The 21,705-nt window shown below is 45.9% G+C and overlaps 1 protein-coding gene across 6 annotated transcripts in view; it reads left to right on the forward strand.

The window, feature by feature from the left end:
• TSTD2 (thiosulfate sulfurtransferase like domain containing 2) overlaps positions 1-21,705 on the forward strand; it is a 55,151-nt gene that overhangs the window by 24,615 nt on the left and 8,831 nt on the right. For all 6 annotated transcript variants that reach the window (XM_056518958.1, XM_056518974.1, XM_056518933.1 and 3 more), the window contains 4 exons: positions 395-500; positions 12,808-12,923; positions 18,273-18,431; positions 20,031-20,169. In XM_056518958.1, the coding sequence (XP_056374933.1) occupies positions 395-500; positions 12,808-12,923; positions 18,273-18,431; positions 20,031-20,169 (520 nt within the window). The remainder of the gene's footprint in view (positions 1-394; positions 501-12,807; positions 12,924-18,272; positions 18,432-20,030; positions 20,170-21,705) is intronic.

Consider the following 21,705-nt stretch of genomic DNA (forward strand, 5'->3'; position numbering starts at 1 on the left):
ACACGGGGCTTCTCCGCCACAGCCCTGTGTGCACAGTAAGGTTTAAAGGCAGGCTCAGCGTGTTGGAGTGACTGATGCGTGGGCCTGCCTCCAAACCTTACGGCACTAATAGGGGTGCGGCAGAGAAGTTCTGTGTGTCTGCCTTTAGCAAAATATGCTGTGTATTTCTAACTGCATTAAGCATAATGGCATGTCATAAATGTGTGATCAGCAGGGTTTGACTGCAGGGACTGCTACTGATCATAGTGAGTAGAAATAGCTGTGCTTGCAAGGTCACTTTCCATTGATTCAACATTCATTGTAATGATTATTTATTATGTTTAATATCATTTATATTTAAATATATAAGTGAAACATTGTTGTTTTATTTATCATTTCTATGTGGATTTTGCAGAGAAGTGATGGAGGAGCCCACTGTTTTCCTGATCTTCGTGTTGGGGTTTTCCAGGAAATTGTGCCAATGGGTGTTGATCCAAAGAAAGTTAGCTATAAAGAAACGGGTATGTAATGTGAATGTGAAAAAAAACAGTAGTGTCCAGTTATCCCATTTGTTCTGGTATGCTGTTGGAAAATGTCAACTTCTTCATGTAGTCATCTGGTAACCAGCTTTGCTGAGGCAAAATGCCAGAAAAGTGGATCACTTAAACTGCAGTTCGTTTTTCGCATGTTAGACTATGATATATAGCCTAAAGAATCTCCATATTTTTACACTTATCCTCTGCAAGGAGGTATAGACTTTCCTTGCTAGATTCCTAGGCTGCAGTCTTAAGAATAGTCACCAATTGACTGCAAGTGTCCAGATGGGAAAAAAAAGCATATTAAGGAATATACCCAGAAAAGTAGTCAGGAAGGGAACAGCAGCAGATGTAATAGAAATGTAGTCCAAAGGGCCAGATGTCAAACCAGTAGAAGGACAAGAACCAGGCAACAAGATCCAAAAGAAGAGATGGGAGACAATCTAAGAAACACCAAGATCAGGTGCAAGCAAGATCAAAGTCCCTTTACAGGTAAAACTCAAAAAATTTGAATATCATGCAAAAGTTCATTTATTTCAGTAATGCAACTTAAAAGGTGAAACTAATATATGAGAGAGACTCATTACATGCAAAGCAAGATAGTTCAAGCCGTGATTTGTCATAATTGTGATGATTATGGCTTACAGCTCATGAAAACCCCAAATCCCCAATCTATTATATGATTTGGGGAGCCATGTCATCTGCTGGTGTTGGATGCATTGACCCTGGACTTAATGAAGCACAGTAGACCATCTACATGGAAATTTTGGAGCACTTCATGCTTCCTTCCGCAGATGAGTTGCATTACTGAAATAAATGAACTTCTGCACAATATTCAAATTATTTGAGTTTCACCTGTATATGGCTGTATGGTAACCAGTTGTGGTGATCCCAGGATTCTTCTGCAGTGGAGAGCAGGAGCACTGTGGCCAGAGTATCTAAAGAGAAGTCAAATTGCCTAGCAGATTACCTACAACCAATGACATTAGTTGACAATGCCTTATATTCCCAGTGGTTTTGGTTAGTAATGAATGTATGTTGGTCTTCTAGGGCAATACTACAAAGCCGACTCCAAGTACATTGTTGAAGAAGGTTGTGTAGTAATGGGAACAAAAATAAAAAGACATAAAAACAAAATAGAAGTTTCTGTAGGTTGCCCATTGCTGCCATCAGAAATTTTGGGACCCCTTAGACAAATCAAGGCCTAGGTCCCCGAGGCCGCCCCCCAGGGCCCGCCCCAATTTTATTTTTGTAATTTCTTTTAGGACCACAGATTAATAAAGACAGTAATATGTGAGTCAGACCCTCCTCGGTGCTTTCAGTAAGGAATCATTTTTTGGCCAAAGAATCTAAACCCTGCCATCCCAACAAGTTAGACTGCTTAGGGGTACTCCGGAAAAAAAAAAATAAAAAAAAAATATATATATATATATAATGGATCGACCGATTATCGGTATGGCCAATATTATCGACCGATAATCACGATTTTGGGCATTATCGGTATCTGCAATTACCTTGCCGATAATGCACTGCCCCCACCGCACCGCGAACGCCCCCCCCCCCCCGACCCGCCACACCGCGACCGACCCACCGCGTCGCACCCCCCACCATAGTGCTGGGCGGTTTACCGGTATAGATTTTTGCCCATACCGCTATACCTGTCGGGCCCCTCCCCCACCCTCCGAGGCAATAAAAAATTTTAAAAAAACTTACCCGTAATGGGGGTGGTACGGCCATCCATCCTTCCTTCCTTCCTGTAGTGTCCGGCGGCATTCCGGGTGGAGGGTGCACCGGTCCGGGCTGTCATTCTTCTCCGGGGGTCATCTTCTCCACTCCGGGCAGGCTCCGGCCTAGTACGCTGCATAGACGCCGCTACGCCATGACGTCAGGTGCGTCGCTGCGCACGGGCGTCACTGCACAGCGGCGTCTATGCTGCGCTACTAGGCCGGAGCCTGCCCGGAGTGGAGAAGAGGACCCCCGGAGAAGGACAGCCCGGACCGGTTCACCCTCCACCCGGAATGCCACCGGACACTACAGGAAGGATGGATGGCCTGGACCACCCAGACAGGTAGGGGGAGAGAAGCGGGTGGTGGCGGCGGCCTGTGGCACCGCAAAAGCCACTGCAGTGCATTGAGTTAAAGCGCCCGCTTTAAATCAATGACCTGCAGCGGTGTCGAGGGGGCATAAATAGCCGATAACTTATACCGGAATATCGGTATAAGTTATCGGCTATCGGCCCTAACCTCCACCGATTATCGTTATCGGCCCTATAAAACCGATATCGGTCGATCCCTAATATATATATATATATATATATATATATATATATATATATATATATAATAATTTTTTATTTTTTAAATCAACTGGTGACAGAAAGTTAAACAGATTTTGTAAATTACTTCTATTTAAAAATCTTAACCCTTCCAGTACTTAGCTGCTGTATGCTGCACAGGAAATGTAGTAGGACTATCCCTTCTCGCTCAGGGGCTGTCGGGGCAACCACTGTGAACCACATAATCCCTGACCTACCACAGTATTCCAGACCTTATAACTATGGGGGAGATTTATCATTGTTGTCTTTTGAAAGTGTATTTTGAAGTAATTTATTTTTGCTTTGGTTTTGCTCATGTGTGACATTATTTATCATACAATCACATGGGGTTGAAAATTTTGGCGCACATTAGCAAAAAACAATAAATCACTGTAGAACACCATTTTGTAGGATTCCTCCTCTTCTCTGCGACTTTCTGCACTTTTAAAAAGTGTTCTCCAAAAGCAGTTTTGTAAGCCAGGTCTGGCCATGTGTAGATTTGCAGTGTTTTTGGAGGAGTTTGCGACTTTTTGTGCGACATTCACACTTGATAAATCCGTTACCACTGCAAAGTGAAAACTGAAATTGGCTTTGGCATGATGGTTTATAACTTTCTCTATCGGCTCCATTGGGGGACACAGACCGTGGGTGTATGCTGCTGTCTCTAGGAGGTGTGACTAACTGGTGACTAACTGGTAATAAAAAAGATCGTCTCCTCCCAGCAGGATATACCCGCCTTCAGGCCCTGAGCTAATCAGTTTAAGCTTAGTGTCTGAAGGAGGTGGACATGGTCTGGAATTCAGATTTTTATGTTTTCCTAGTATAGGGACGTGTTAGTTTTTTATTCCTTTTTCTTTCCTGTTTTCAGGTGGGGACTCAGGGACTCCCTGTTTCTCCATTGCGATTAAGGGGGCACAGACATTGCGTATAATTTCGCTGTTCACCCCCCCCCCCCTCGCCAACGGTCAGCGCCTGGGTTGGTACCTCATGGGTCCGGGTCCCCCTATTTCCCTGCTCGCCTCGCTCGCGCATAGCAGCCAGGCGTGATGCAGGTAACTAAAGCTGACTGAAGACTTCACTGAAGACTCCATTAGGTAAGTTCTTCTGACTGAGGTAAGTACTTTCCCCCCTTTTCTCCTTAGGTATGGTCTTGCAACCTCTGGCGACCCCCTGTTTTTGGCCCACCTTTCAGGTTATGGGGCTGACTTATACAGGGGGTGGACTTTTATTCTGGGGGAGCAGTGGCACCTTAGGGGGCATGTCATCTATGTTTTACATTGGGCACTTCACTCTGTGTGTGTGTGTGGTTATTTGTGGCTGTGTCCGCAGCGCCTTATAGACGGCTGACAGCCGTGGCGCTGGTACGAGCCGGGCGCTCTCAGCGCCGGCTTACTTTCACTTTCTCCGGAAACGGCTTATATGCGGCTGACAGCCGCGGCGCTGGTACGGGCCGGGTGCTCTCAGCGCCGGCTAACTTTCACTTTCTCCGGCAGTCTCTGCTGGTGTATAGGCCGCCCGCTCTATTTCCCCGAGCGCATATGCGGCTGATATGTGCACTGGGGACAAGGAGCGGGCGCCATTACAGCTTCGTCTCGGCAATGTCTATAGCTCCGCCCACAGGGCTGTCGGAGCTCTTCAGAGGCGCGAAGTAGCCTCCAATCAGCGCCGTGGGCGTGATTTTCAGTTAGAAGGGGCCAATCAGTTAGTGCCTCTGCTTCAGGCACGCCCCTCTCTCTCTATTGGCTAGCCTGTTTCTTACACTTTAGCTGCACGGAGCCGAGTTCTCCTCACTGCAGCTGCCAGGGGACACAAATTAGGGTGAGAAAGTTCCTGTCTCTTTTCTCAATATGTCCGTACCCAGAGCTGTTCCTCCCTCTAAACAGAAACCTGGTTCGTCAGTGACTTATTTTGTTTGTAAGCACTGTAATACCAAGATGCCTGGCTCTACTGAGCCCACTTGCCCTGCCTGCTCCACTGCTCCCCCAGACCCCCTGATGCCCTTTTGGTTCCGGTGGATTCAGCCGCTCCACCAGCCTGGGTTTCTTCCCTGACCCAGTATATGGCTGACTTGACCCAAGTCTCCCGTTCGGTGGCTGAGGCCTCTTGGGAAGTGGTGTCCGCCTTGAAGGGGTCTTCCTTGCGCAGGGCCTCTGAGAGGGCCCACTCCTCGTCCCCACATACTTCACGCTCTCACAAGTGTACTAGGGGTGCCTCGTCTGACTCTTCCATTGAGTCTTCAGATAGACGTGGGCGTTCCCCTCGTGGGTCCCACCCCCCTGTCATCTGGGCACAAACGTCGCTCCTCCAAAGGACATTCTCGGAGTCGCCGCTCTGCCACGCCAGAGCTGTGTACCTGGTCAGGATCGCCCCCCTCCAGGACTCCCTCTACTCGTTCACATTCTCCTGGTGAACTGGCGGAAGAGGCTTCCGAGCCGGCATCTGACTCAGAGGACTGCTCGGATTCAGTTGAAACGGTGAACTCATTGGTGATAGCCATAAGAGACACCTTTCACTTAGAGGACCCAGGATCTTCAGATGTCACTCCAGGAGTATCCTTTCATCGTGCTAAGCCAGCACTTCAAAGGTTCAGCTCTCACGCTGACTTTGACGACATTCTGGAATCTACATGGAAACATCCAGACAAGAGGTTCCCGGGAATCAAGACGAGTCAAGAACGTTGACAAGGACTTTGTCACTAAGGTGGTTTCCCCTCCCTCAGTGGATCCACCAATCTCCCGGATCCCGGCGACTACACTGCCACTGTCAGATGCAGCTGCCTTCAAGGATTCCACGGACAAGAAGGTAGAATCCTTAGCGAAGTTTGCCTCTGAAGCAGCTGGCTCTTCTCTTCTTCCCATCTTCGCCTCGACATGGGTGTCCAAGGCCCTGTTGGAGTGGTGCCAAAAGCTCCATGAGGATATCTTAGCGGGATCTCCCCCAGAGGATCTATCTGCTCTGGCTATCCAATGCTCTAAAACTGGGGACTTCCTGTGCGCAGCCTCCAAGCAGTCAGCCCGTTGTTCTGCCTTTGCTGTGGGTCACCTAGCGGCTCTCCGCCGCTCTATGTGGCTTACAGCTTGGAATGCGGATGCCGCTTCCAAAAGGTCTCTCACTGAGCTTCCTTTTTCAGGTGGCCGTCTTTTTTGCAAGCGCCTTGATGAGATTATCTCTGAGGCGACGGGAGGTAAGAGTTCCTTGTTGCCTCAAAATAAGGCTCGCCCTACTTCCCAAAGGAAGTCCTCTTCCTTTCGGACCTTTGGCTCCAGCAAAGGGTCCGGGCAGGCTCCTTCGCGGGACAAGAAGGCTCCCTCGTTCCGGGCGCGCTTGTCTTGGAAGTCGGACTCCAACTGGTCAGGCCGTTTTGCGCCCAAATCAGGCAACCGCAAACCCACTTCTGCATGAAGTGAGGCCCCCACCCGCGGTTTCTTCTCGGGTGGGAGGTCGTCTCTTACTTTTTCGAGACATCTGGACCTCACACATTCAGGACTCTTGGGTCAGGGACGTGGTGTCCAATGGTTACCAAATCGAATTCGCCTCCCTTCCGAGGGATCGCTTTTTTCGATCCTGGGCCCCCGGTCTCCTTCTCTGGCGAAGCAATTTCAAGAGGCTGTCCAGTCTCTGTTTCTCCAGGGGGTTATCGTTCCCGTTCCTCCAGGGGAACGGTTTCGGGGTTTCTATTCAAATCTTTTTGTGGTTCCCAAGGACAGTTCTGTGCGTCCAATCCTGGACCTCAAGCGTCTCAACCGTCATCTTCTTATCCGCCACTTCCGAATGGAATCTCTCCGTTCGGTGGTGGCGTCCCTGGAACAAGGGGAGTTTCTTTCATCGGTGGACATCAAGGATGCCTACCTCCATGTGCCAATATTTCCAGGCCATCATCGGTACCTCCGCTTTGCGGTTCCGGAGGGGCATTTTCAATTCGTAGCCCTCCCCTTTGGTCCGGCCATGGCTCCTCGGGTCTTTACCAAGATCCTTGCGCCAGTGATGGGCCTGTTACGGTCGAGGGGAATCTTGGTGATACCCTACCTGGACGACCTTCTCATCAAGGTTCCAACCAGAGCCCAGACTCTGGAGAATCTGGACGTCACTCTAAACACTCTGGATCGCTTCGGGTGGATGGTCAACTGGGACAAGTCAGTCCTCTGTCCTACCCAGTCTTTAACCTTCTTGGGACTTCGCTTCGAGATGTCCAAATTTGCCTCCCGCCAGACAAACGGGGGTCCGCTACCTTTGGACCCAGGTCTCAGTCCCCATCCACGCTTGTATGGAAGTCCTGGGTCGGATGGTGGCAACTATGGAGGCCGTACCCTTTGCCCAGTTTCATTACCGCCCCCTTCAACTGGCGATTCTCTCTCGATGGAACAGGTCTCCTCTGTCCCTCGATCATCAGATTGTTCTCCCTCCCAGGGTCTGTCAGTCTCTGCTCTGGTGGCTCCGCTCCCCCCTTCTTCTCCAAGGGCGGTAATTTTTCCCCTTCACTGGCAGGTTGTTACAACGGATGCCAGCCTGTTGGGCTGGGGCGGAGTGTTCAGGGATTGGACGGTTCAGGGACTCTGGTCTTCCCGAGAGGCCCTTCTTCCGATAAACATATTGGAATTACGGGTGATTCTTCTTTGTCTTCTTCATTGGGAGTCCCGGGTTCAGTCCCGTCCTGTCCGCGTCCAGTCGGACAACGCCACGGCCGTGGCGTACATAAATCGACAAGGCGGCACTCGCAGCTCGGCAGCCATGGCCGAGGTGACCAAGGTTCTTATCTGGGCGGAAAGCAATGTTCCGGTCATTTCGGCGATTCACATTCTGGGAGTGCTCAACTGGGAAGCGGACTTCCTCAGTCGGTCCTCACCCGACCCCGGCGAGGGGTCTCTACATCCAGAGGTCTTCGCGCAACTCTGCGACCTCTGGGGCATTCCGGACGTGGACCTCTTCGCGTCCCGACACAATCGGAAGATCCTTCCTTTTGTGTCCAAGTCCCAGGACCCTCAGGCTCTGGCCGTGGATGCCCTAGTGATTCCTTGGGGTTTGCCCTACCCTATCTGTTCTCTCCCCTTCCGCTCCTTCCCAGGGTTCTGAGGAAACTCAAAATAGAGGACGTCCCCGCCATTCTGGTAGCTCCAGATTGGCCCCGAAGGTCGTGGTATGCCGACGTAGTCAGGCTCCTGGACGACGCTCCACTGCGCCTTCCGCTCCGTCCGGACCTGCTTTCTCAGGGTCCTCTTTGCCACCCCAATTTACAGTCACTGCATTTGACGACGTGGCGGTTGAGACCACGGTTTTGAGTGCCCACGGGTTCACTTCCCAAGTCATTCACACCATGCTCAGGGCTTGTAAGCCATCCTCCGCAAGAATTTACCACCGTACTTGGCGGTCTTATTTTCGTTGGTGTGAAGCTCAGGACTTATCCCATGTAACCTTCTCGGTTCCCCGTCTTCTCCTTTTTGCAGTCGGGTTTGGAACTGGGGTTGTCTCTCAGCTCCCTTAAAGGTCAGGTTTCGGCCTTTGCTATTCTTTTCCAGCGGTCCCTGGCTTCTAATTCTCATGTCCGGACCTTCCTTCAAGGAGTGGTGCATGCTGTTCCTCCTTATCGGTCACCCTCTCCCTCTTGGGACTTGAATTTGGTTCGAAGTGTCCTCCAGGGTGCACCCTTTGAGCCCCTTAGAGAGGTGTCTCTCTGTCTCCTTTCTTGGAAAGTGGCGTTTCTTGTTGCTATGACCTCCATCCGGAGGGTGTCTGAATTGGCAGCTCTCTCCTGCCGTTCTCCGTTTCTGGTGATCCACCAGGACAAGGTTGTTTTCCAGCCAGATCCTTCCTTTTTGCCTAAGGTGGTTTCGGCCTTTCATCTCAATGAGCACATTGTACTCCCATCCTTTTGTCCTGCTCCTTCTCATCCTAAGGAGCGCTTACTACACAAGCTGGATGTAGTTCGGGCTGTTCAGTCTTATCTCTCCTTCACTTCTTCGTTTCGTCAGTGTGATTCCTTTTTCGTCCTTACGGAAGGTCGTCGCTAGGGACAACCTGCTTCCAAGGCCATCATTTCTCAGTGGATTCGGTCCGCCATTTCGGAAGCCTATCGCTGTAAGGGGAAGATTCCTCCTTTCAGGGTTGTGGCTCATTCTACCCGTTCTGTTGGGGCATCCTGGGCTCTCCAGAATAGAGCCTCGGCCTCGCAGATTTGCAAGGCGGCTACCTGGTTGTCTTTGCACACTTTCTCGAGGTTCTACCGAGTTCATACTTTCGCATCGGCTGATGCTAGTCTGGGTCGTAAAGTGTTGCAGGCGGCAGTGGATCAGCCGTCTGCCTGACTGCTTATCTGCTCACCCAAGGGACGGCTTTGGTACGTCCCACGGTCTGTGTCCCCCAATGGAGCCGATAGAGAAAAGGAGATTTTTGTTTACTTACCGTAAAATCTCTTTCTCAGAGGATCCATTGGGGGACACACGGTCTGTGTCCCCCAATGGAGCCGATAGAGAAAAGGAGATTTTTGTTTACTTACCGTAAAATCTCTTTCTCGGAGGATCCATTGGGGGACACAGCTCCCGCCCTTTTTGGGGTTTCCTTTGGTTCTCTGTCCAAGGGTGTGTTCAGTTATGTTTTTTCTTCTGGTTCTCGGACAGTTTGGGGTTTTTCTTTGACCTGTTGGTCTCCTCCTATTGCTCTGGAACTTAAACTGATTAGCTCAGGGCCTGAAGGCGGGTATATCCTGCTGGGAGGAGCCGACCTTTTTTACTACCATAGTGTCACACCTCCTAGAGCACACCTCCTAGAGACAGCAGCATACACCTACGGTCTGTGTCCCCCAATGGATCCTCCGAGAAAGAGAGATTTTACGGTAAGTAAACAAAAATCACCTTTTTTGCTTACATCCAAAAGTCACAAAAAAAGTGCTTTGGTGCACGTGCGGCATTTTATGTCCCAAATACACTGCTCAAAAAAATAAAGGGAACACTTATACAACACAATGTAACTCCAAGTTAATCACACTTCTGTGAAATCACACTGTCCACTCAGGAAGCAACACTGATTGACAATCAATTTCACATGCTGTTGTGCAAATGGAACAGACAACAGGTAATTATAGGCAATTAGCAAGACACACCCAATAAAGGAGTGGTTCTGCAGGTGGTGTCCACAGACCACTTCTCAGTTCCTATGCTTCCTGGCTGATGTTTTGGTCACTTTTGAATGCTGACGGGGCTTTCACTCTAGTGGTAGCATGAGACTGAGCCTACAACTCACACACGTGGCTTAGGTAGTGCAGTTCATCCAGGATGGCACATCAATGCAAGCTGTGGCAAGAAGGTTTGCTGTGTCAGGCAGCATAGTGTCCAGAGCATGGAGGCGCTACCAGGAAACAGGCCAGTACATCAGGAGACGTGGAGGAGGCCATAGGAGGGCAACCACCCAGCAGCAGGACGCTACTTCCGCCTTTGTGCAGGGAGAAGCAGGAGGACCACTGCCAGAGCCCTGCAAAATGACCTCCAGCAGGCCACAAATGTGCATGTGTCCACTCAAATGGTCAGAAACAGACTCCATGAGGGTGGTATTAGGGCCCGACATCCACAGGTGGGGGTTGTGTTTACAGCCCAACACCGTGCAGGACGTTTGGCAATTGCCAGAGAACACCAAGATGGGAAAATTCTCCACTGGCACCCTGTGCTCTTCACAGTTGTAAGCAGGTTCACACTGAGCACATGTGACAGAGATGCCGTGGAGAACATTCTGCTGCCTACAACATCCTCCAGGATGACCGGTTTGGCGGTGGGTCAGTAATGGTGTGGGGTGGCATTTCTTTGGGGGGCCGCACAGCCCTCCATGTGCTTGCCAGAGGTAGCCTGACTGCCATTAGGTACCAAGATGAGATCCTCAGACCACTTGTGAGACCATATGCTGGTGCGGTTGGCCCTGGGTTCCTCCTAATGCAAGACAACGCTAGACCTCATGTGGCTGGAGTGTGTCAGCAATTCCTGCAAGAGGAAGGCATTGATGCTATGGACTGGCCCATCCGTTCCCCAGACCTGAATCCAACTGATCACATCTGGGACATCATGTCTTGTTCCATCCACCAATGTTGCACCACAGACTGTCCAGGAGTTGGCGGATGCTTTAGTCCAGGTCTGGGAGAACATCCTTCAGGAGACCATCCGCCACCTCATCAGGAGCATGCCCAGGCATTGTAGGGAGGTTATATGGGCACGAGGAGGCCACACACACTACTGAGCCTCATTTTGACTTGTTTTAAGGACATTACATCAAAGTTGGATCAGCCTGTATTGTGGTTTTCCACTTTGATTTTGAGTGTGACTCCATATCCAGACCTCCATGGGTTGATAAATTTGATTTCTATTGATAATGTTTGTGTGATTTTGTTGTCAGCACATTCAACTATTTAAAGACTAAAGTATTTCATACGATTAGTTCGTTCATTCAGAGCTAGGATGTGTGTTATCTTAGTGTTCCCTTTATTTTTTTGAGCAGTGTACAAGCAAGAAAACAAAGACATAAATCTCCCCCTATATATTTTACTATACCAGATTGAACATTTTACCCCAGCAGTGTTTTTTGTATCTATACTCTTTTGATACCTCTTCACCTTGTTTATGATAGGTTTTAGAGTTATGGACAGTGTTGTGGTGGATTTATTTATTGGCACATATACCGTATATACTCGAGTATAAGCCGACCTGAATATAAGCCGAGGCCCCTAATTTTACCCCAAAAACCCAGGAAAAGTTATTGACTTGACTATAAGCCTAGGGTGGGAAATACATCATCCCCCCATGTAATCATCCAGACCCCTGTCATCATCCAGACCCCTGTCATCATCCAGACCCCTGTCATCATCCAGACCCCCGTCATCATCCAGACCCCCGTCATCATCCCCCCCTCATCAACCCCTGTCAATCCCTTCATCAGTGGTCTTCAACCTGCGGACCTCCAGATGTTGCAAAACTACAACTCCCAGCATGCCCGGACAGCCATTGGCTGTCCAGGATGCTGGGTGTTGGAGTTTTGAAACCTCTGGAGGTCCGCAGGTTGAAGACCACTGCGGCCTTCGTCATCATCCAGCCCCCCCCCCCCCCCCCCCTTTTGTTTTGTACTCTCCTCCCCTCGGTGGTATGTTAGGGTGAGCTGGTCCGGGCCATCTATGCTGCAGGGACCGTCCGGGGGGCGATGGTTAGTCTTTGCGGGCTGTCCATTTTCACCGGGGGGGGCCTCTTCTCCGCACTTCGGCCCTGGCCCCGGAGTAGTGACGTTGCATTGACGACGACACACAGGGACGTTCATGCGCAAAATCCCTTTGCATCGTTATCAAGGCAATGTCACTACTCCGGGGCCAGGGCCGAAGTGCGGAGAAGAGGCCCCCCTGGAGAAAATGGACAGCCCGCAACGACTAACCATCCCCACCAGACGGTCCCTGCAGCATAGATGGCCCGGACCAGCTCACCCTAACGTCCCGCCGAGGGGAGGTGAGTAAAAAACAAAGGCATTGAAGGGATTGACAGGCGGAGAGTTCACTCTAGTATAAGCCGAGGGGGGCGTTTTCAGGACGAAAAATCGTGCTGGAAAACTCGGCTTATACTCGAGTATATACGGTACTTAAAAGTTAATTTTTCTTAGTGTACACCCCTCCTGTGAAGTATCAGGAGGAGAAAAAGCAGTTGCAGGAAGTTTGGGACCCAAGTGGGGGACAGAACTATCGGCTTTAGCTGTTTTACGGACACTAGAGGATGCTAACCTTGGTCGATGCTAATGTTGGTTACAGTTGCAGTTGTAAGTTGCCCGGGCCCATTACTAGGGTACTGGCTGTACCTCCCTGATGGCAGCCCTGAGTTCTAATATAAAAGCAATGTAAAAAAAAAAAAAAAAATTTAATATGACTGTTTACAAATAAATTAACTTGTGAACATGCATCACCCAAAGTGTAGTGACTTGCAGAATGCTGTGTGTATGTATTCTCACAATTATTTCTGATTGTTTTAGCCACACACCTTACTCCCGAGGACTTTCATAAAAGAGTGGAACAGTATTTGTCTGCCTCGCAAGAAACAAAGGACACAATTTTATTGGACTGCCGCAACTTTTATGAAAGCAAAATAGTATGTATTTATAACCAGATGAAATTTTCTTAGTTGATATTGTTACCATTGCAGCTTTGACTGGTGCAAACAATTGTAAACCATTCTTTTAATGGGAACCTATTACTAGTTTCATGCTGTCCAAACTATGTGCAGTATAAAACAGTCTCCCTTATTTTAATAGTCTATGACTCACCCTCAAATGCCAGAGGAATGATAGTTTTGCAACCAACTAGGACCAAATCCTAAAGTCACCTGAGAAGTCCCTGAAGGCTTATTCCTGCCCTATCGGCCTTAATTGATCAGTCTTACCGTATTCATAAATAGAGTTAATCGAGGCCGGCTGGGAGGAAAGAAAACAAGTGAATTATGGACCATTGTAATAAGGGACTCTTTCCCTGTTTCATGCTGCCTGTGGTTCAAATGGGTAGCATTAACCTAATGATAGGTTCCCTTTAAACTAACTATAACAAAATGGATACATATCTTACAATTGTGATGTACAAAAAATAGTCCTGGGCTGCATTTCCCTCCAAGTTCTGTGTTGTAATGATGTGCAGGGTAAGTAAAGAAGAGCAGCCTGAAAAATACTGCTGTTTTGACAATCCATGTGCGAAAAAGTGTTATAAATGGTCACATGTGGCCGGTTGATCAGTTGGGTCCTGAGTGTTCCGACCCTTACCAATCACGAGAATGAGCCAGGAGAAGTAGTGCTTTCTCTCTCAGCTCTGTGTCACATGACCATGAAAGACTCATGATGCAAGTCTATGGGGCCGTCCTGGTCTCACAGACACAGAGCGGGGAAAGAAGCATGTGGTCCGGGTCTGAGCACTCATACCCTGACTAAAGTGTACCGTTCAAAAAAAAAAAAAAAACATTGTCCTTGTCCATGTCAAAAGTTTTTATTAAAGTTTATTTAATGAAAATAGCCATTAAACTTATGGTGACCACCATACACTGAATATAAAAAAAAAATTGCTTTGGAAAAGTAATCTGTCCATGGAACTGTTTTCCTGATTACATTGTTTGTCAAGAGATAATCTGCACAACTTCAATTGTCTTTTATAGGAGTGTTATATTTTAACATTCATTCAGTTGATGGTGTACATTTATTATATTTTCAGTGTTACCTAAGATGTTGCTATCATGACCAAATGAGTTGCTTATTAACCCCTTAAGGATGCAGGGTTTTTTCGTTTTTTGCACTTTCATTTTTTCCTCATCACCTTCTAAAAATCATAACGCTTTCAATTTTGCACATAAAATTCCATATTATGGCTTAATTTTTGCACCACCAATTCTACTTTCCAGTGACATTAGTAATTTTACCAAAATATCCACGGCGAATGCAGAAAAAAAATCATTGTGCAACAAAATGTAAAAAAAAATGTAATTTTGGGGGCTTCCGTTTCTACGCAGTGCATTTTTTGGTAAAAATTACATCTTATCTTTATTCTGTAGGTCCATACGATTTAAATGATACCCTACTTATATAGGTTTCATTTTGTATTACTTAAAAAAAAAATTATAACTACATGCAGGAAAATGTATACGTTTAAAATTGTCATCTTCTGACTCCTATAACTTTTTTATTTTTCCGCATACGCACCGGTATTAGGGCTCATTATTTGAGCCATGATTTTTATCGGTACAATTTTTATATTGATCTGACTTTTTGATTGCTTTAATAGTCATTTTTTCATGATATAAAAAGTGACCAAAAATACGCTATTTTGAAATCTGGAATTTTTTTGCGCGTACGCCATTGACCCTGCGGTTTAATTAACAATATATTTTTATAGTTCAGACATTTCTGCACGCGGCGATACCACATATGTTTATTTTTATTTACACAGGTTTTTTTTTTTTAAATGGGAAAAGGGGGGTGATTGTTACTTTTATTAGGGAAGGTGTTAAATGATCTTTATTAACTTTTTTTTTACACTTTTTTTGCAGTGTTATAGCCCCCCCTGGTGGCTATTTCACTGCACATACCGATCTCATACACAGATTATTGCCATGCATTGACACGGCAAAGATCAGTGTAATCGGCGGTCGAATACTCAAGCCTGGATCTCAGGCTTGGAGCAATCAATCACTGGTCGGACGTGACGGAGGCAGGTGAGGGGACCTCTGCTCGCGTTCTAACTGATCGGGACTTCGCGATTTAACCGCGATGGTCCCGATAAACCCGACTGAGCTGCCAGGAAGCTTTTACTTTCATTTTAGATGCCGCGATCCACTTTGAACGCCGCGTCTAAAGGATTAATAGCGTGCGGCACAACGATCGGTGCCACACGCTATTAGCCCAGGGCCGACCCTGTATGACGTGGGGTCACGGTGTGACCCGGCGTTTTATACCGGGACCAGGCGCAGGGCATACAGGTACGCCCTGTGTCCTTAAGAAGTTAAGCTATTACAATCATTCTTATCTTCTATAGAGATGAGCGAAGTTACAGTGATTCAATTCCTCACAAACTTCTCGGCAGTTGCTGACTTATCCTGCATAAATTAGTTCAGCTTTCAGGTGCTCCGGTGGGCTGGAAAAGGTGGATACAGTCCTAGGAGAGAGTCTCCTAGCACTGTATCCACCTTTTCCAGACCACCTGAGCTCCTGAAAGCAGAACTAATTTATGCAGGCTAAAGTCAGCAAACGCAGAGCCGCGAGGTTCGTGACGAAACAAATTACTGTAACTTCGCTCATCTCTAATAGTCTCCGTGGCTTGTTGCTGGCACCATTCACTAATCCCTGATGCACCGTACTCCCCTTCCCATTGCTACATTTTCTCTCTTCTCCTTACTCCTGCACACCCTAGTTAAATTACATTTCCCAGCAGTCCTCTCTAGAGATGAGCGAAGCTTTCAGGTGCTCCGGTGGGATGAAAAAGGTGGATACAGTCCTAGAGAGAGTTTACAGCCCACCGGAGCACCTGAAAGCTGAACCAATTTATGCAGGGTAAAGTCTTTTATCATAGAAGAGTCTACATTTCCTGAACTGTACTACTGCTGTGATTACCACAGAATACTGCAAAACCACTATTATGCTTCATGACAATTTTATACAAAATAAATCTTCTGATTATTAACTCTGGTTTCAGCTTCACAGTGGTGCCCCCAGCCATCCAGCAGTGAAGGACAGCTCTATTCGCTTAACGAGGACTGTACTGAAGCTCCTCGCACAGCTGGGTGGCTGTGGGCCACTGGGCAGGTAAAAAAAAACACTTTGAAGCTGATACAGAGGTAAACCAGCACTGAATCCCCTTTATTTTCACAATATGTGGAGATCCCAAAATTTGGACCTCAACCAATCATTACCTGTCTAGAATATGATATCAAAAAAGCAGAACAGCACACACCCTTTCAATTCCAACAGTGAAGGAGAAAACAGACAGGGAGCTTCTAAAAAAAAATGACATCACCGTTTTGTGAACTGTAAGACAAAATACAACTGGCGAGCACCAAGAGTTTGGAACATAAAACACAGAGGTTGGCTGAGCAAGAATTGCAGTTGTTCTGGACTATAAAATCATTGAAATCTTACGTGTCCTATGGTCATGTACCTAGAGGTCTAAGAGTTTGTGAGAGACCTCACAATTTCATGAAAACAAGGAATTTAAAATGGAGTGGGACAACCTGCATCTACAGCCTTCAAGTAATATACTGAAACTGGTCTTGGCTGAGAACAAAAAAGAATATAAATAAAATCATTACCGGTTTATGCTAAAGTAAAATTGAATTAACAATTAGTCTAATTTAATCAGAAGCTGTAGCTTTCTCCAATAATCTGGAAAAGTACAAAAAATTAAAATCAAAGAGAGGAAACCTGACAAGATCATTTGGACTAATGGAATGGATAAAGAATGAATACCTGGAGAAACTAATTAAAACAACAAGGAAGAGAGTTTCAACAGAAAAAAAACAAGTCGTGAATATTGGATGACTGAACTGGACACCAGTTTGTTGGACGATAAATAGAATCCTACAACATAAAGTCACAGAGAAGGTGTAAGTGCTGGCACTACCTCTCTTAAGTCCAACCTAATTCTGCCACTCCCCCTATGGATGCGTTACTGCCCTGAGCCTAGAATCCGTAAGCGGTGCTCAGTCCCAAAGGCAGTAGAAAGCTGGAGTGAGCCGGAAGAAGCGTATACCGCGAAACGTCGCTCTATTGGAACGCACCAGCTGTATGCACCCAGCCTTGTTAATAAAGATACTGTGGATAAGTGAGTTGCTGTCCGCTTTTGTTTCTTCTATCTGCATTGAGAATCCTACAACAGTTGCTAAAAAAAAAAAGTCAAAAGTCAAAAACAGTACAGACACCCCCAAAATAAGAATACTCCATCACAAAGCAGCACAGTGTCTTCTTTAGATCAAGGACATCTTGCTAGGCAAACCATTTAATGTGCCAAAATGGAAAAGTAATGTGATGGAAGGAAACACCACAGAAAATGTAGTGAATGAAGACTGCTATCCCCTGTGGTCAACCACGGTTTTAGGTCCGGTTGTAAAAGCGCATACGGCGCAAAAATTAGTTTCACTCCGGCCGGCTCATTGAAATGAATGACATACGGTAGCGCATACGAAGGCATACGGGAGCGCGACGTTTTAGCTCCCCCCTGCCGTATGCGCTCCCGTATGGGAGAAAACGTAGTATGAACCCACCCTAACACAGTTTTACCAAACATTTGCCTGCAGCTGTTGCAAAACTACAACTCCAAACATGCCTGGACAGTCAAAGAATGTCTGGGCATGTAGTAGTTTTTCAAAAAGCTGTAGGCCCAAAACTGAAGACAACACTGCTGCAAAAAAGAGTTATTCAAACACTGTACCCCAAACTATTCCATAACTACAAGTCCCAGCATTACAGGAATTGCAAAGGATGGTACACATGAATGACATAGAAGCATATCCTAAAATGTATGCATAAAATAACACTGTATTTTTAGCACTAAACCTTTGCACTAATTTAGGAAGATGTAAGTTATACACTTACCATATTGTCTTTGGCAGAGGACAGGCAATCTCCAATAATCATTGTGTGTGTTTGTGTGTGTACAGTATAAAACCAGAGAGGAAAGGGTTACAGAGCAGGGGTGCCAGGCTTCCTTCCAGCAGTGAGTCAGCAGAGTAAGGGAAGGGGAGTGCAGGCAAGAGAGGGACCCCCCCCCTCCCTTTGAGAAGATGGAAAAGACATTGAGCAGTGAAATATCGGTGGTAGAGACATATAAATTATATGTACATCAGGATTAGGTACTGAGTAACATAGCAGTTTGTTTATTTTTTTTATTGTGGAATCTCATGTAAATAAATGTTTAGTTTCTTGCAGTCATAATTAAAGATGAATGTAATATTATTTGTGTTCCTTTTCAGGGAAAGTTTCAGAACTGCCTAGCTCCAAACATCAGGAAATTTAGCTACTTCCCAAACTATGTTGATCAAAATCTGGACTTATTTAAAGATAAAACTGTGTTAATGTACTGTACCGGAGGAATTCGCTGTGAACGTGGTTCTGCTTATCTCAGGTCAAAGGTGATAGTAAAATTTTCTGGAATTTTTCCTAGCTCTAGCTTTTATTCACTTCATATATGTACATATACGTGTGTGTGTGTGTGTGTGTATATATATATATATATGTATGTGTGTGTGTGTGTGTATATATATATATATATATATATATATATATATATATATATATATGTATGTGTGTGTGTATATATATATATATATATATATAATATGTGTGTGTGTGTGTGTGTGTGTGTGTATGTGTGTATATATATATATATATATATATATATATATATATATACGCACATTTTTTTTATTGTTGCTAGGAATGAAAAGTCCAACATTGGGGCATATTTACTATTTGAAATATGCTAGTATTCAAACGTAATTTGCAGGAAAAAAAAGCTGGCTTCAATCACTTGTACCACATTTATGTATTGTAGACACTTTTTAAGCACTTTTGCACCTCACTCAACAAGGGGGCCTGCCTCATTGGGAAAGGGCATGTCCTTGTGTCAAATAGTCGTGGCTTGACACGCAAGAGTGAAAACACATTAGCTGTCGGCCACATGCGGCCGAAATGCAGTAGTCGGTCACTGCACAAGTTTGCCAGTAAATAGGTGGTGCATCTAAAGATACACCAACTTTATCAAACATCATAAACCTATGTGATAAAGATTTGTTTTTACACAGTATTCATATGTCTTAGTAAATTTTCCCCATTGCTGTACAATTATGTTGCATTTTTTAACATGTTTTTTTTTCTTCTTTTGATTGGTGAACTTATTAAAAGACCAGAGAATTCACCAATCATGGGTTGACTCCATTCATATAATCCAGCCAGCACTTGTAGTCTGCTGATGGGGTATGAAGGGAAGCAACTGGAAAACTGTTTGTTCTGCCGCTATGCTCTTACTTGTGAAGGCAGGTATTTTAATCCTTACCCTTTATAAAAGCAGTATATTACAGCTACAGCTCTGTAAAATTATCACTGAAAAAACAGTGTGAACATAGCCTTACTAGAAATGTATGACTAAAGGAACACTGTAGTGGAATATGTTATCCTCTATCCGAAGGCTAGGGCATAAGTTATATATCGCTGGGGGTGCAACCGCTGGGACCCCCTGCGATCTCCTGTACGGGGCCGCGGCAGTCCACAGGAAGGGAGTGTTCCGTCCCCTCCATGTATCCCATAGAGATACATGGAGGGGGCGTGTCTGCCGCAGCTTCCTGCTGGCATCGGCATGGCGCTTCCTGCGGACTACTGCGGCCCCGTACAGGAGATCGCGGGTGTCCCAGCGGTCAGACCCCATGCGATCTATAACTTATCTCCTATCCTTCGGATAGAGGATGTTATATTCCACTACAGAATTCCGTTAAACTGAGTGTTATAATTTGGGAGAGTCTCCTTCCACTGTATGAGGACATGCCTCCAACTGGTAACATCCGTTGGCTATTTATCTTGCTAGAATAACAGAGGAGCCACGCAGTGTAGAACTTCAAGAAGGGATAATCCAGAACTATTTCATGAGGAATACAAGTATTTACTAAAACAGGCATCCCCAGAGAGTTTACAGGTTCTATTTAAGCATGTTATATTGTTTTTTATTTCTAAAATAGGCTGTGTGCAAAGAAGTATGCCAACTTAAGGGAGGCATTCATAAATATTTAGAAAAATTCCCAGATGGATTTTTCCGTGGAAAACTGTTTGTGTTTGATGGACGCTTCACAATTTCTTCTAATGATGACATCATATCTAGTAAGTACTGAGTTGAACAGCATATGTATTGTCTATCATAATAAGACAGAATTGTGAATAAAAGTTTTCTGTCATAAACATTGATGGCATATGAATACAACTCGATATCGGATCGTTGGTGACCCTTTTCAAAATGATTTTCCCAATGATCTATTTCCGTCAGGGCATCATTTGGCAGGCACTATAGACTTGATAGGTGGTATATCCTGTAAAATAAGAATCCTTAGAAAAAATTTTAAAACTACAGTAACATTTTCTACTGGCTAGCTTCAGTGTCTAGTTTTCAAGAGTATATTCTTTATATTAAAAAAAAAAAGCTAAAAATTCAATCCATATCAGTTCATATGAAAAATTGATAGTCTGCCACATTCATTAACCCCTTATGGACCAAGGGTTTTTCTATTTTTGCACTTTAGTTTTTTCCTCCTTACCTTTTAAAAATCATAACCCTTTCAATTTTGCACCTAAAAAACCATATGATGGCTTTTTTTTTTGCACCACCAATTCCACTTTGTAGAGATATCAGTAATTTTACCCAAAAATCTACGGCAAAACGGGAAAAAAAATCGTACAACAAAATTGTAGAAAAAATGAAATTTTGTTAATTTTGGGGCTTCCGTGTCTACACAGTACATTTTTCGGTAAAAATGACATCTTATCTTTATTCTGTAGGTCCATACAATTAAAATGATACCCTTCTTATATAGGTTTGATTTTGTATTACTTATGGGAAAAAATCATAACTACATGCATGACGATTAATACATTTTTGGAATTTTTTGGCGTGTACTCCATTGACCGTGCGGTTTAATTAATGATATATTTATTTTCCACCACACTGGACCAAAAGGGTTAATAGCCGGCCGCGGCGATCGCCCCATGTCGGCTATTAACGCGGGCCCCTGGCTACAAAAATCAGCTGGTAGCCGGCCGGTATGACGCGGTTTTGATTCGGGAGCCTGCACTATACCCCGTTAATGGCACATGGACGAGTATAGACGTCCATGGTAGTTAACAGGTTAAAGAAGTAATCCAGTTTTGCAAAATTCATCCCCTATAAAGGATAGGGGATAGGTGTCTGATCACAGGGGTCCAACTGCTGGGACCCCGTGTGATCTCCTGAATGGTGCTCCAGCTCTCCTCCATGCATCTCTCAAGGCATGCACCTTCCATGCATCTCTCAAATATCAAAATTTCAAATACCCTTTTAAGGTAGGGTCACACGTAATGGATCCGCAGCGTATTTTATGCTGCGGATCCCCCGGTGACCTGACCCATAGTGTGCCTCCAGCTGTTGCCCCGCCTCTTGGCCTGCTCGCAGCGGCAATCCGCCACTCCGAGCAGCAACACAAGGGCCTGCGAGTCACTGCACAAGGGCAGTCTATTCAGTTATCGCGGCTGCTCCATGATATCGCGGCTACTCCACTCGGCAACTCGCAGGCCCCTGTGTGGCTGCTCGGAGCAATGGATTGCCGCTGCGAGCTGGCAAGGGTGGGGGTTGGCAACAGCTGGAGGCACACTATGGGTTGTGTCACC

The sequence above is a fragment of the Hyla sarda genome, chromosome 1, assembly GCF_029499605.1.
Source record: "Hyla sarda isolate aHylSar1 chromosome 1, aHylSar1.hap1, whole genome shotgun sequence".
In the NCBI taxonomy this organism is placed as follows: domain Eukaryota; kingdom Metazoa; phylum Chordata; class Amphibia; order Anura; family Hylidae; genus Hyla; species Hyla sarda.